We start from the raw sequence: 16664 nt of genomic DNA on the forward strand, positions 1-16664 counted from the left end.
AACTCCTCACTTAATGTTGTCCCGGTTAACATTGTTTTGTTGTTACATTGCTGATCAATTAGGGAACATGCTTGTTTAAAGTTGCACAATGCTCCCTTATAAGGTTGTTTGGCAGCTGCCTGCTTTGTCCACTGCTTGCAGGATTCTCTGGAAGAGCAGCCCCTCCTTGTGGGGATTAGAACCAGGGGGGACCGGCAGCCCCCGATCCATCAGCTCCCCTAAATTCCCTGTAAGGTATGTAGCTCAGCAGCAGTTCAGGTCACCCTCCCCACACTGCCGTGCTGCTCCTGACCTGCCCTCTGCCTTGGAGCTGCTCCTGGGAGCTTCCTGCTTGCTGTGGGAGAGGGGTGCTGATGTCAGGATGTCCCCCTGTTCCTGCACACCCCCTGCTCCATACCCCCTCTCTACAAAGTGGAGGAGGGGACAGTCACAGGGCTCGGGGACAGAAAGGGCGGGGGGAGCTTGCAGGAAGCTGTTGCTTCCTGTCTGAACTGGCTGATCTGCTTAAAAGGGCAACGTACTTGAAGTGCGGTCAGCATACTTAAATGGGCACTGCACGTCTCTCTCACTCATGTACGCACCCCCCAGCACTTTGGAAAGTCAGCATCTGTGCAGCTGTCAGGAGGAGAGAATGGTGCGCCCCAGCTGGATAGCGTGGGTTCATCATCGTGTTCAGTTTTTGCAGGGAAGTGTTCGTAGCTACTGCCCTGCATCTATTGTGTTTCCTCCCTCTTGCCTCAGTCCATGCTGCCCTATAGAGTGTGAGGCTATATTAACAACAGCGTATTAACCCTTGACGGCTCAGCCGAGTGCTAGTTCATCATTTAGCAGAAAGGCATTCCGTGGAAAATATTCCACCCTCTTACTCCACCATCTCAACCAAGCTTTACAATCATTCATTGCTGTGTACAATATTAAACTGTTTGTTTAAAATTGTTTAAAACTTATACTGTATATGTATATAATGTCTTTTGTCTGGCGAAATTTTTTCCCTGGAACCTAACCCCCCCATTTACATTAATTCTTATGGGGAAATTGGATTTGTTTAACATCGTTTCACATAAAGTCACATTTTTCAGGAACATAACTACAACGTTAATTGAGGAGTTACTGTTGTAGGTGTATAAATCAGAACAGGAGACCTTGACCTCAGATTCTTTTATGGAAATAATTTATCCTTAGTGCTTGAAGCATTTTTTGTAGCAGCTTTTCACAGAGTGGAATTTTGACTAAGTCTAAATGCTCATGGTAAGATAATGATATTGAGACCCCATTGAGTTTTATCGGGGTTACAGATGTTTTAATAAGGTACTTTCTCAGCAAGAAAAAGTACATTAAAGGGATCTGGAAGAATTTTGCAGTTGTACTCTTCTCTGGATAGTATCCCCATAAGCAAATGAGAGGTTATGTCGTCAGCCATTTTACTATACATTTACTATACTCTGTATCTGAAATAAAGTGAGGGTATAGAGATAAAAAAGGAGTACTTAAAGATGGTAAAGTCATTGCGGAGAAACTAAATGAATTCTTTGCTTCAGTCTTTATGGCTGAGGGTGTTAGGGAGATTCCCAAACCTGAGCCGTTCTTTGTAGGTGACAAATCTGAGGAATTGTCACAGATTGAAGTGTCATTAGAGGAGGTTTTGGAATTAATTGATAAACTTAACAGTAACAAGTCACCGGGACCAGATGGCATTCACCCAAGAGTTCTGAAAGAACTCAAATGTGAAATTGCGGAACTATTAACTATGGATTGTAACCTGTCCTTTAAATCAGCTTCTGTACCCAGTGACTGGAAGATAGCTAATGTAACGCCAATATTTAAAAAGGTCTCTAGAGGTGATCCCAGCAATTACAGACCGTTAAGTCTAACGTCAGTAGCTGGCAAATTAGCTGAAATAATAGTAAAGAATAAAATTGTCAGACACATGGAAGAACATAAATTGTTGGGCAAAAGTCAACATGGTTTCTGTAAAGGGAAATCATGTCTTACTAATCTGTTAGAGTTCTTTGAAGGGGTCAACAAACATGTGGACGAGGGGGATCCAGTGGACATAGTGTACTTAGATTTCCAGAAAGCGTTTGACAAGGTCCCTCACCAAAGGTTCTTACGTAAATTAAGTTGTAACAGGATAAGAGGGAAGATCCTTTCATGGATTGAGAACTGGTTAAAAGACAGGGAACAAAGGGTAGGAATAAATGGTAAATTTTCAGAATGGAGAGGGGTAACAGTGGTGTTCCCCAAAGGTCTGTCCTAGGACCAATCCTATTCAATTTATTCATAAATGATCTGGAGAAACGGGTAAACAGTGAGGTGGCAAAATTTGCAGACGATATTAAACTGCTCAAGATAACTAAGACCAAAGCAGACTGTGAAGAACTTCAAAAAGATCTCACAAAACTAAGTGATTGGGCAACAAAATGGCAAATGAAATGTAATGTGGATAAATGTAAAGTAATGCACATTGGGAAAAATAACCCCAAGTATACATACAATATGATGGGGGCTAATTTAGCTATAACTAATCAGGAAAGAGATCTTGAAGTCATCGTAAATACATCTCTGAAGATGTCCACTCAGTATGCAGCGGCAGTCCAAAAAGCAAACAGGATGTTAGGAATCATTAAAAAAGGGATAGAGAATAAGATGGAGAATATCTTATTGCCCTTATATAAAGCCATGGTATGCCCACATCTTGAATAATGCATACAGACGTGGTCTCATCTCAAAAAAGATATACTAGCATTAGAAAAGGTTCAGAGAAGGGCAACTAAAATGATTAGGGGTTTGGAACGGGTCCCATATGAGGAGAGATTAAAGAGGCTAGAACTTTTCAGCTTGGAAAAGAGACTAAGGGGATATGATAGAGGTATATAAAATCATGAGTTGTGTGGAGAAAGTGAATAAGGAAAAGTTATTTACTTGTTCCCATAATATAAGAACTAGGGGCCACCAAATGAAATTAATGGGCAGCAGGTTTAAAACAAATAAAAGGAAGTTCTTCTTCACACAGCACACAGTCAACCTGTGGAACTCCTTGCCTGAGGAGGTTGTGAAGGCTAGGATTATAACAGGGTTTAAAAGAGAACTAGATAAATTCATGGAGGTTAAGTCCATTAATGGCTGTTAGCCAGGATGGGTAAGGAATGGTGTCCCTAGCCTCTGTTTGTCAGAGGGTGGAGATGGATGGCAGGAGAGAGATCACTTGCTCGTTACCTGTTAGGTTCACTCCCTCTGGGACAACTGGCATTGGCCACTGTTGGCAGATGGGATACTGGGCTGGATGGACCTTTGGTCTGACCCAGTATGGTCATTCCTATGTTCTTATGTTCTTAGAGGAAAATACTATTGAAAGTGCCAGTTTTGTGTTGCAAGTAATTGTGTATACCAGGGATCGACAATCTTTGGCACGCGGCCTGTCAGGGAAATCGGCTGGTGGGCCGGGACTGTTTGTTTACCTGCAGTATCCGCAGGTTCGGCGATCGCAGTTCCCACTGGCTGCGGTTTGCCATTCCAGGCCAATGGGGGCTGTGGGAAGCGGCGCGGGCCGAGGGATGTGCTGGCTGCCGCTTCCCGCAGCCCCCATTGCCTGGAACGATGAACTGTGGCCAGTGGGAGCTGCGACTGGCCGAACCTGTGGACGCTGCAGGTAAACAAACTGTCCCAGCCCGCCAGTGGATTTCCCTGACGGGCCGCAGGCCAAAGGTTGCGGATCCCTGGTGTATACTTTGGTATATGTGAATGGGACAACTTTATGTTCAGAACTTAGCAGAAGGTAGGTGTGTGTGTGTGTGTGTGTGTGTGTGTGTGTGTAAACTTATATATAAATATAGTTCTTCTTCGAGTGATTGTTAATGTCCATTCCAAGCAGGTGTGTGCGTGCCAGCCGGAAGATTTTACTATAGCAGCGTCCGTAGGGTCGGCTTCAGCGCCCCCTGGAGTGGCGCCTTCATGGCGCTGTATATAGGGGCCAGCCGACCCTCCACCCCCTCAGTTCCTTCTTACCGCCGGTGACGGCTAGTTGGAACTTCGCTTGCTCTTCAGCAATCGTGGCAGTGTTCCGTTGTTGTTGTAAATAGTTTGTTGTTTAGTGTTAGCTTAGTTAGATAGTAGTTGGGGGGGGGGGGTTTCCCCAAGTTTTCGTTGCCCTGCTTGGGCATGCCCGGGTCCCCAGGGTTCAAACTCTGCCGGGACTGCGGGAAATTCATGCCGAAGAGTGACCCGCACTCTTCGTGCTTAAGGTGCCTAGGGGAGAGCCACCAAAGAGAGAGGTGCAGTATCTGCAGGGCTTTTCGCCCCAGGACTCTCAAAGATAGAGAGCAGAGACTTAAAGCCCTCCTAATGGAGGTGGCCCTGCGGCCGCAGTCAGATCCCAGGCCTACCGAGCTGGCACCCAGCACTTCATCCTCGGTGCGCAGTGCCCCGGCACCGGCGATAAGTCGTGAGGCCAAGGCCCCCAAACCCTGGCACTGGAGAGAGTCGGCACACAGGAAACCAGCCTCGATGAGATATCGTTCCCCATCGCCAGTGCCAGTTAAAAAGAAGAGGCCTGTGAGGGAACACTCCCCCCACCGGGACTCTAAGGGGCTGGCGCCGTCCACGAGTGCTACAGGACAGTATGCGCCGCAGACCCATTCGGCCATCCCGTTGACTCCCGCCCCGGAGAGGGTACGGTCGAGTCCGGACAGGCCTAGGTCTCCAGATATGATGGAGGAAGTGCGCCTCCCATCGACGCCGGAGGCGTTCGAGGCTGCCTCAGACCTCTTGAGCCTCCCGGTGCCGGCGTCGCTGCACCAGTGCAGAGAACCTCCGGCTACCGCTCGACCCCATTATCAGTCTAGGGGCAAACCGGCAATGCTCTCACCACGCTCCCCATGCCGCGCCACTCTAGCGGCACCGGTGCAGATAGCACCCTCTCCGGCGACAGTGGGTACCGCGCCTCCTATGTCCTCCTACTCAGAGACTTCGGACTCGGAGGTGGACTCGTACCGCTCTAACAGATCGAGGAGTAGGTGATCGTCCTCGCGTACGAGTACCCAACCGTGGCAGCAGCAGTGGCAACTGTGCCCCCCCAGTGGCCGTTCTGGACGCTGTGGGCCTACCACCAGTCAGTGGGTCAGGTGTATGGACCCCGCTCACGAGCCGCATCTGTCTCTTCGACGTCGGCGGCCCCGCCGCTAATGCCACCACCACCGGCACCGCCGTCTGACAGGAGTGTGCCACAAAGGGACACGGCACCGCCTAGCCAGACAACGGCACCGACGGGGACCTTGCTCCCAACACTGCAGGCACCGTCCAGCACGCCTCGTCGCTCGGTGTTGACCCCGGTACTGGCCGCGGTGCCGCATCCTGAGCCCGCACCGGTCGCGCAGCCTGAGTACCGTGTGCCGCAGGCCCTCGTAGAGGGAGAGGGGGTAGATGAAGGCCCTCTTCAGGGGATCTCTTCATCATCTCCGGATGAGGCAGTAGCGGGAACTTCAGCAGCACCGGCCCTAGAGGACAATAGGATCCTCCAACAGCTGCTTACTCGAGCAGCCCAAAGCCTCTCGATACAGATCTGGTGGTGGACCTCCTGACCCTGTCGGGCCCATCCAGGGTAGCCCTACCTCTCATAAAGACCATTACAGACACAACCCGCACCTTGTGGCAAATTCCAGCCTCATTGGCCCCTATGGCTAAAAGGACTGAGAGGCGATATTTTGTTCCATCCAAGGGCTATGAACATCTTTATACACACCCTCCCCCGGACTCCCTAGTGGTAGATGCGGCCAACCAGAGGGAATGCCAAGGGTTTCAGGGAGCTACCCCCAATAATAGAGAGGCCAAAAAGTTGGATCTGTTCGGGCGCAAGGTATATTCAACGGAGGGCCTGCAGTTGCGCATTGCCAATCAGCAAGCCATAGTGAGCCGGTATGGACACAACACGTGCTCGGCTTTGTCTAGGTTTGCGGACCTCCTTCCACAGGAGTCGCGAACCGAATTTTCAGCCCTGGTTGAAGAGGGGAGATTGATTACCCGGGCTTCCCTCCAGGCGGCCTTGGACGCGGCCGATTCAGCCTCATGCATGTTGGCAACCTGGTCTGGTCATGAGGCGCGGAGCCTGGCTTCAAGTTTCCGGCCTCCCTCATGAGGTCCAACAAACGATCCAAGACCTCCCCTTCGAAGGGCCCACGCTCTTCTTGGAGAAGACTGATAAGAGGCTTCATAGCCTAAAGGATTCACGGACCACCCTCCGTTCATTAGGCCTACACATCCCGGACACCCAGCGTAGGCAGTTCAGGCCACCACAGGCCCCACGGCCTTACCAGCCTCAAAATCGAGGGGATGCCTTGCACAGAAGGGCAAGGACGGGCAGGAGGAGGCAACAACAGCAGTCCTTCGGCCAGTCATCTGCCCAACCAAGGCCTACACAGGGGCCTAGACCACCATTTTGATGGCTTGGTCGAGGACGACCTCCCAGTCAGAACCCTGGATCCATCCAACCTTACCTTCTTGTCACGTCTGTCCCCCTTCTATCGTGCGTGGGCCTGGATCACATCGGACGCTTGGGTGCTTCGCACGGTAGAGAGGGGATATTCTATCCAGTTCTCCTCCCTCCCGCCCCACCAGCCCCCCTCCCCGTCCCTCTTCAGGTACCCCTCTCACGAGCAACTTCTACTTCAAGAAGTTCAGTCCTTCCTCGCATCAGGGGCAGTAGAGGAGGTTCCTCAGGAGCTACGGGGCAGGGGCTTCTATTCTCGCTATTTCCTAATACCGAAAGCGAAAGGGGGCCTCAGACCTATTCTGGACTTGCGGCGTCTCAACAAGTTTGTAAAGAAGCTCAAGTTCCGCATGGTCTCCCTGTCCTCCATCATTCCTTCCATGGATCCAGGAGACTGGTATGCTGCCCTCAACTTAAAGGACGCATACTTTCACATTGCGATAATCCCTCAGCACAGGTGTTACCTCAGGTTTCTCGTGGGCAATGCTCATCTACAATTTACGGTTCTGCCCTTTGGTCTGTCAGCAGCCCCAAGGGTCTTCACGAAGTGCATGGCAGTCGTGGCAGCCTTCCTGCGCAGGCAGGGGATTCAGGTGTTTCCCTACCTGAACCATTGGCTCATCAAGGGCAGGACCAAGGCGCAGGTGGAGGCTCAGGTGGTCTTTACCAGGCAGACCTTCCTCGAGCTCGGCCTCTTACTCAACGAGGCCAAGTCCACACTATCTCCAACCCAAAAAATCGAATTCATAGGGGCAGTTCTGGACTCGACACACGCCAGGGCATATCTCCCAGAGGCCAGATTCCGGATTATGTCCAACATTATTCTCGGCCTCCAACGTTACCCGACCACCACTGCAAGAAATTGCCTCAAATTACTAGGGCACATGGCGGCATGTACCTATGTGGTGAGACACGCCAGACTCAGACTGCGCCCACTCCAGTCCTGGTTGGCAGGGGTTTATCGGCCAGTCAGGGACTCCCTAGAATCAGTGGTGACGTTACCTCGGCCGGTGTTGGATTCCCTTCAATGGTGGCTCGACCCGCGGGAGGTCTGCGCGGGAGTGCCTTTCCTCGACCCCAAGCCCTCCCTATCCCTGGTAACGGACACATCGGATCAGGGATGGGGTGCACATCTGGGCGGCCTCAGAACCCAAGGCCTTTGGTCACGAGAGGATCTTTTGTTGCACATCAATGTCAGGGAATTACGAGCGGTGCGCCTCGCATGCATAGCCTTCAAATCCCAGCTGGCAGGCAGTTGCGTTTCTGTCCTCACGGACAACACTCCAACGATGTTCTATATCAACAAACAGGGTGGTGCTCGCTCCTCTCCCCTGTGCCAGGAGGCCCTCGCATGATGGGACTTTTGCGTACAGAACGTAATTCACCTGACAGCGTCCTACCTCCCGGGGACGCACAACGGGCTTGCGGACGCCCTCAGCCACTCGTTCCAGGGTCACGAGTGGTCTATCCGCTGGGATATAGTACTCTCAATTTTCCGGCTCTGGGGTCATCCCCAGGTGGACCTGTTTGCCTCCAGCAAGAACAGGAAGTGTCGTCAATTCTGCTCCCTCATGGGACGCAGTCCGGGGTCTCTAACAGATGCCTTTCTCCTCTCTTGGGCAGACGGGCTATTTTACGCCTTTCCCCCGATTCCTATGGTTCACAGAGTAATCCTCAAGGCCCGCAGAGATCACGCTCGGCTTATCCTGATAGCGCCTGCGTGGCCGCGCCAGCAATGGTACCCGTCTCTCCTGCACATGTCTATGCGGGTGCCCCTCAGGTTGCCCCTACTACCAGACTTGATCACACAGGATCGCGGTAGCCTCCTTCACCCGAACCTGGAGTCACTCCACCTTACAGCCTGGATGCTCCATGGCTAAACCCCGTGGAGATGCAATGCTCTCATCAGGTCAGGCAGGTCCTTCTTGGCAGCAGGAAGCCTTCAACAAGGACCACGTACTTGGCCAAGTGGAAGCGCTTTTTGCTTTGGGCCACACAACGGGGTCATGCTCCCTTGCTCGCCCCAATCCCTCTTATCCTGGACTATTTACTATATCTCAGACACCTGGGACTGACTCTCTCTTCGGTTCGAGTACACCTTGCTGCCATCTCGGCGTTCCACCCTGGAGCGGGGGGTACCTCAGTGTTTGCAAACCCACTCATTGGTCGCTTCCTCAGGGGCCTTGACAGGTTGTTCCCGCACATTCATCAACCCATCCCTGCTTGGGACCTCAATTTAGTCCTGTCCGTCCTCACAGGCCCCCCCTTCGAGCCTCTGGCTTCGTGCTCGCTGTTATATCTTTCATATAAGGTCGCGTTCTTGGTGGCTATCACATCAGCCCGGAGAGTGTCGGAACTCAGAGCTCTAACATCTGAACCTCCATACACCGTCTTCCACAAGGAAAGGTCCAACTCAGGCCGCACCCAGCGTTCCTCCGTAAGGTGGTTTCCCCATTTCACATGGGTCAAGACATTTTTCTCCCGGTGTTTTATCCGAAACCTCACTCCTCTGCGAAGGAGCGTAGGCTGCATTCCCTGGACGTTCGCAGGGCTCTCGCGTTCTATATCGAAAGGACAAGATCCTTCAGGAAATCAACCCAACTTTTTGTCGCCATGGCCCACAGGATGAAAGGGCTCCCAGTCTCGTCACAGCGAATCTCGGCTTGGATCAGAACCTGCATCCGGGAGTGCTACAGTCGGGCCAATATACCAGCCCCGCCTATCACGGCCCACTCCACAAGAGCGCAGGCCTCTTCCGCTGCATTCCTGGCCCAGGTCCCGACGCAGGAAAATTGCAGAGCGGCCACCTGGTCCTCAATCCACACCTTTACAGCGCACTATGCCATCACGCACCAGGCCAGAGATGATGCTGCCTTTGGCAACGCAGTACTCCAGTCTGCAGTGACCTCTGACCCCACCGCCTAGGTTCGGGCTTGTGAGTCACCTGCTTGGAATGGACATGAACAATCACTCGAAGAAGAAAAAACGGTTACCTTCTCGTAACTGTTGTTCTTCAAGATGTGTTGTTCATGTCCATTCCAATACCCGCCCTACTGCCCCTCTGTCGGAGTGTTGGCAAGAAGGAACTGAGGGGGTGGAGGGTCGGCTGGCTCCTATATACAGCGCCATGAAGGCGCCACTCCAGGGGGCGCCGAAGCCGACCCTACGGACGCTGCTATAGTAAAATCTTCCGGCTGGCGTGCACGCGGCGCGCACACACCTGCTTGGAATGGACATGAACAACACATCTCGAAGAACAGCAGTTACGTGAAGGTGAGTAACCGTTTTTTTTATATGTAACTTTTAAAAATGTATTTTAAAACAGCAGGACTATAATCTTAAAGCAGGAAACAGAAGCGGTGTTATCAGAGGTCATTGAGCTGATTAAGCGACTAGAAGTTGAACGTAAAGAGGCTGAAGAAGCTTTGAAGCGGGAAAAACAGCGAAAGAAAAAGCTTGTAATGAAAATTGATTGCATGTCAATTTGGAGGCTTCAACAATTCCCTATAGCTGTACAAAAAGGTATTGTGATTAAAACTAACAGTTTTCATTAAGTTGTAGTCTGCCTATTATGAGGGAGAGAATAATCAAGGACCGTTAGATTGGAGTCACATTAGCTCTTCTGCCACTACAGTAAACTATTGACTTATGGTTAGGAATTTGGTTTACTTAAACAATTATGCAGAAAAAAATTGAACATACGATGGAACAATTGAGCATTTATTTAGGAAATAGCATAAGTGTGCACAAAACATTCCTTTGAGATATTTGTAGACTGAACATTGGGAAGAGGAAAGAATTATTCAGGGTTATGCAGGGAATGTGAACTAGGAGCAAAAACATAAAATTAGACTAAAGTAAAAAAATTGGTTTTAGGAATAATTAAAATGTAGAAATACTTGAATAAAGAACTTATTAATATTTAGTAGAAGCTGTTCTGTATATTATAGGAGGTTGGAATAAATGATTTTGGTCTTTGGTACTCAAATATCTAGAACAGGGGTGGGCAAACTTTTTGGCCTGAGAGCCACATTGGGGTTGCGCAACTGTATGGAGGGCCGAGTAGGGAAAGCTGTGCCTCCCCAAACAGCCTGGCCTCCGCCCCCTCCCACTTCCTGCCCCCTGACTGTCCCCCTCAGAACTCCCAAACCATCCAACCACCCTTGCTCCTTGTCCCCTGACCGACCCCTCCCGGGACCCCCGCCCCCTATCCAACCCCCCTGCTCCCTGTCCCCTTACTACCCCGATCCCTATCCACCCCCCCGCCCCTTGACAGCCACCCCAGGACTCCCACCCCCTATCCAACCGCCCTCTGCTCCTCGTCCCCTGACCACCCCCTCCCAGGACCCCCCCGCTTCTAACTGCCCCATGGGATCCCACCCCCTTATTCAACCCCACCCCCCTGCTCCTTGTCCCCTGACTGCCCTCCCGACCCCTATCCACATCCCCGCCCCCTGACAGGCCCCCCGGGACTCCCACTCCCAACCCTCCCTGTTCCCCATCCACTGACCGCCCACCCAGAACCTCTGCCCCATCCAACTGCCCCCTCCTCACTGAGTGCCCCCCAGTACCCCCTACTCCCTTACCCAACCCACCCGCTCACCGCCCCCCTACCAGCAGCAGGAGCTCGCAGCCGCGACACCCGGCCAGAGCCAGCTGCGCTCCCCACGCTGCCCAGCAGGAGCGGTGGGGCGGAGCGGGGCCTGCGCCGTGGCGTGGCTGCAGGGGAGGTGGGACAGCAGAGGAGGGGCCGGGGACTAGGCTCCCCAGCTGGGAACTCAGGGGCCGGGCAGGACGGTCCCGCGGGCTGGATGTGGCCCGTGTGCCGTAGTTTGCCTACGTCTGATCTAGAAGGTGGTCGTAGGTTTAGGAAGTATGTGTACTGAGCAGGGGCGGCTCTAGCTTTTTTGCCACCTCAAGCACGGCAGGCAGGCAGCCTTCGGCGGCGTGCCTGCGGGCGGTCCCGCAGATTCGGCGTACCTGCCACCGAATTGCCGCCGAATCCCCGGGACCAGCGGACCTCCCGCAGGCATGCCGCCGAAGGCTGCCTGACTGCTGTCCTCACAGGGACCGGCAGGGCACCCCCCGCAGCTTGCCGCCCCAGGCACGCGCTTGGAGCGTTGGTGCCTGGAGCCGCCGCTGGTACTGAAGAAGCCTGTTGATATTCCTCATTGTCTCTGCTGTAAACAAAAAAACACAACACCCCACCATAGTCATCAAAAATATTGCAATATTTTATTGTTAATTATACTCAAAATTCCCTATTTACATTTATTTTGTGAATTAAAGGTGAACCATTTCATGTATTATAGTACCTTTGTTGTAACTTCTTTTTAACCGTGACAGCAGTTTAAAAGTTAAAAAAGAAAACAAGATTTTGGAAAGAAAACTCTCCGAGTATAAGAATAAAAAGTCACAAGTAGGCACTGTTTTCAGAGAAAATTTGTGTATGAAGCCTTATCTTAAACCAAAACTGTTAATTTTATAATAGTTTTTCTGTATTTTTTTTCTTTTAAGTTGTTTTTATGATTTGAAAATGATTATTATTCCTGCATCTTTATTTGGGATGAGTTTTAATACAATTAAGTTTAACTCTTTATTTTGCCTTTGTGTGACAGTAACTTATTAAACTTAAACAAAAAAGTGGTATGTTGATAATTTACCTACTCACTGTCTGATGCTTTTTTGTCTTTCCTAACCTATCATTGATAATCAGTCTGAATTTTAATTGTCGTTAGATAATGACTGATAGTGGCTTTGGAAACAGGAGACTCTGTGTTCGGGCCTTATCCGTTTCCAGCGAGTGCCTTTGTCCTTTTGAGGGGCAATATGTCAGGCAAGAAAAATATAATGGTACTTTTACAAACATATTTTGAGGAAAGAGGAGGTATTTGGGTAGAAGGTCATCAGCCTCACAATTCATTCATAGAGTGATCTGAAACTACTTTAGGGAGAAATTCATGCTACAACTGAAACACCAGTTTATCAAGGAAGAATTGCAAGAATGGGGAGACTGATAACTAAGGATTTTAATTCTTCAATACAATGTTTCAGGATTATAGTTACTAAAAGGGTTACTTTCTCAGTCAACAGCTGCAGTGATACTTTAAATCATATTCATGTATTGCCATATGGACATATTAATTTCAGTATACTCTTCTGCACTTTGATTAGGAATATGAAATGTTTGGAACGTGGAATATAATTAACACATTTTCAGTTTTGTTAATAGATGCAGTGATATATATATATATATATATATTTTTTTTTTTTTTAAATCAGCATGGGATTCTAATGTGAGAAAACTCTGAAACTCCACTCCCTTGAGTTACATCAGCAAAACCAGCTGATGAGATTCTTTCCTTGTATTAACTTGTATTGTCATTGCCATCATTATGGGTGGTGGTATTTATTCAAATGTAAAAACTATGCTAAAGTGGAGTTAAGCAGGAGAGTACATATCTGTAACTTCAGGGTAAAAAACATTACAGGGATGTTGTAACTATCTCAAGCATTACAAACCCAGGAATTTCATAGTTAAAGTGTAGCGCGGTCTCTCTGAACCTGGCATGAGACCCTGCATCTTCCTCTGCATCTTCCTAAATTTCACTTGTGTTCAGTCATTCGCTGATTCCCAGCTCTCCTGGCTCCAAGCACTGTCAGTTCACTGCAGTTGACTTAACCCACTGGTTAAGCCCCCAAAGTCCACCCCTTTTACGGAATAAATCAAAAGAAAGTCTCTAGTTCAAAAGGAATAATTTTGGGGAAATTCTATGGTCTGTGTTATACTGGAGGTCAGACTGGATAATCACAATGATTCCTTCTGGCCTTGGAATCTTTGAATTCTGAGCTGTACTCTTCATTTGTCCTCCCTTTGCAGGAATAACTGCATACTCTTAAATGGCCAGCTTACTGTGTGATATAAGTGTACACTTAAGAAATGCAAACATGTTGAGGTATAGAAATGCACAGTTAAGGCACTCAAACAACTTTAATTCTGCTCTTTATTGATGCCATGATATAATGGTATAATTAAGACATTTTAGTGTTTGTCCTAGACTAGATGAGTGGCCCTCCACGTGGACAGTCACTAATCATCACTCTGCCAAAGAAAGGCAATCTGAAATTGTGTCAAAATTACAGGACCATAAGTTTATTTAGTCATCCCAGCAAAGTGATGTTGAAAGTCATATTGAAAAGATCGAAGCTACAAGTGGAGACTATCATCGCTGAAAAACAGGCTGGCTTTCGTGCTGGAAGAAGTATCACAGAACAGATTTTCAATCTTCATGTTCTATGTGAGAAGTACTTACAACACCAGCAGGACATCTACCATGTCTTTATTGACTTCAAGAAGGCGTTTGACAGAGCATGGCATGAAGCTCTCTGGGCAACCATGAAGAAGTGCAGTGTTGGTCGTAAGCTTATTCTTACCATTAAACAACTGTAAGTCAAGGCCAGCAGTGCAGTTCTCGTTAATGGCACAATAAGAGAGTAGTTTTGCATCACTGTTGGAGTCCAGCAAGGCTGCCTTCTTTCGCCCACACTGTTCAACATCTACTTGGAGCGCATAATGACTGATGCCTTAGAAGATCACATATGCACAGTCAGCACTGGGGGGCGAACAATCTCAAATCTTTGGTTCGCTGATGATATTGACGGCTTGGCAGGCAGTGAAGATGAACTTGCCAACCTTGTGAAACGATTGGATGAAACCTCCGCAAAATATGGCATGGAAATCACTACAGAGAAAACCAAGCTGATGACAAACAAATGTGACAGGATCAGCTCACATATCACTGTCAGTGGACAAGAGCTGGAGACAGTGAAACAGTTCAAGTATTTGGGGGCAATCATCACTGATGAAGGATCCAAGGAAGAAATTCTGGCAAGAACTGCGCAAACAACAGCAGCAGTGGCAAAGCTAAAGCCAATTTGGAGGCATAAGAACATCTCCCTGGAATCAAAACTGAAACTGCTACTGAATTGGTCATCTCCATTTTTCTGTGTGCGTGTGAGACATGGACCCTTATGGCAGAACTTGAACAGAAAATACAGGTAGTAGAGTTGAGATACTTCTGTAAAATCTTGGGCATCTCCTACTTCAACCACGTCACTAATGAACAGGTCTGCAACATCATCACCCAATGCGCTGGGTCATATAAAGACCTCCTGATGACTATGAAGAAGCGCAAGCTGAAGTGGTATGGCCATGTAACAAGATCATCTGGCTTACCCAAGATCATTCTCAAAGGGACGGTACAAGGGAAGAGGAGAAGAGGTAGACAGAAGAAGAGATGGATTGATGACATAAAAGAGTGGACAGGAATGGACTTCATGGAGACTCAAGTACTGACACACAATCGTTAGGGGTGGAGACAATTGGTTGATTGCTCATAAATGATGGTGCCCCAGCGACCAATGCCGTTATGGGAATGATGATGATGATGATGAGATAAAATTGATTTTTTTAAAAGTCACATTAGGTTTTTTCCATATGTTTTTCCCTCATGGTGTCTCACAGAGCAGAGTTAACTCTTTCAGTTGACTTCACTGATCACGCCAGTATTTCTTACAGGAATCCTGCTCAGCAGAATCCAAATGTTGTTTGACTCTTCCACGGCGTTCTATGAGGTCTGCTACAGTAGCGACATTTTCCAAGCTTTCCCCCCAGTTGATAAAACGTGTTTACTTCCATCAGTTTGGTACCACTGGGTATTCTGTTCTAGTCAGGGCACCAGCTACTACCAACATTTTTGTAATAACATATTGAGTAGGCTTTTTCTGAGCAGGGTTAAATGATATAGTGTTAATAACACCTGCAGCAGCCAGTGACCACACCAAGAGCTTTTCCACTTGGGGATACTCAAGAAAGTGATGCCAAATTAACTAAAGATGTGAATTTAACGTAAGTGAATTAAGCTAAACCAAATGAATGCCACTTTATTTCTGAAATGAGAGCATCCACATGGGTTTAATGCACTTTAACTAATGCATTTCACTTTAATTTATTTGGCTTAACTTACCTGGGTATGCCCAGGTGTCCTAACGCTAAAACTGTTTCCAATATTGTTGCAGCTGAACTGGCATTAGCATTGCTGGGAAATGTTTACAACATATTTTAACTGTAGACAAAGTCCTCATGGCGACTACATTTTATCAGGTATTTTAATTCTGTGAATTAGGGAGATCTGTATCACTTGCCTTTGGCTTACCTCTCTTTTTTATGCACTTATTTATTTGTATTTGTATTATTGTCCTGTGGCCCCATGGCCACAGTATGTGAGTAGCTCATAATTTTTAATGTATTTATCTTCTGAATATTTTTGTGAGATAGGGACCTATTATTTTAATTTTACAAATGGGGCTCTGAGGCTCAGAGAGACTAAGTGACTTGCTCAAGGTAACACAGGAAGTCTGTGGCAAAGCAGGAAATTGAACCATGGTCTCCCAAATCCCAGCCTGACACCATAACCAGTGAACCATCCTTCCTCTTCTTTGGCTGATTCTAAGGGTAAAAGTATCCAACAGATTGAGTTGATCAATTTTATCACAGAGTCTTAGAAGACAGAGAAGAAGAACATGAGAATGGCCATACTAGGTCAGACCAATGGTCCATCTAGCCAAGTATCCTGTCTTCCAACAGCGTCCAGTGCCAGATGCTTCAGAGGGAATGAACAGAATAGGGCATTTATTGAATGATCCATCCCGTTGCCCAATCCCAGCTTCTGCCAAATGTCATTTTATTCTTGTCATGTGGGCTTGATTGCATGCTGCATAAAAGAATTGCTCTTTGTACTATAAGCATGTAGCAGTTCTCCAAAAAGGGCAATATTTTTGGAGTTTAATGTAAACACCCTACACACACCCACATCTTATATAACTTGAAAACTCATTTTGTGTACGTTTAGATGAGGTATGATGTGGAGCTGTCAAGTGGTTTCATAAGTCTGTAGGTGAGGTGAAACAATGGTGCCCAAAATAAGAAAGTATCATTTTTTTTGCACAGTTTCAGAAATGTTGCAAAATGACTATGACTTCATTTTTTACTGATAAGTTAATTTCAACTCTTTAATATGGTGCTTATTGGTCAAAGCTACCAAATGACAATGTAGTAAAAGATTTTTATTTGTTTTGCATGGGCAAGTATTTTTCCCCCCAGAAATGATAAGGCTATATAGCA

The 16664-nt window shown here is 48.1% G+C and overlaps 1 protein-coding gene across 1 annotated transcript in view; it reads left to right on the plus strand.

The window, feature by feature from the left end:
- CCDC178 (coiled-coil domain containing 178) overlaps nt 1-16664 on the plus strand; it is a 310284-nt gene that overhangs the window by 22603 nt on the left and 271017 nt on the right. Inside the window, exon 4 of the mRNA XM_065399325.1 lies at nt 9807-10003. Coding sequence (XP_065255397.1) covers nt 9807-10003 — 197 coding nt within the window. The remainder of the gene's footprint in view (nt 1-9806; nt 10004-16664) is intronic.

Source organism: Emys orbicularis, chromosome 2 (assembly GCF_028017835.1).
Source record: "Emys orbicularis isolate rEmyOrb1 chromosome 2, rEmyOrb1.hap1, whole genome shotgun sequence".
In the NCBI taxonomy this organism is placed as follows: domain Eukaryota; kingdom Metazoa; phylum Chordata; order Testudines; family Emydidae; genus Emys; species Emys orbicularis.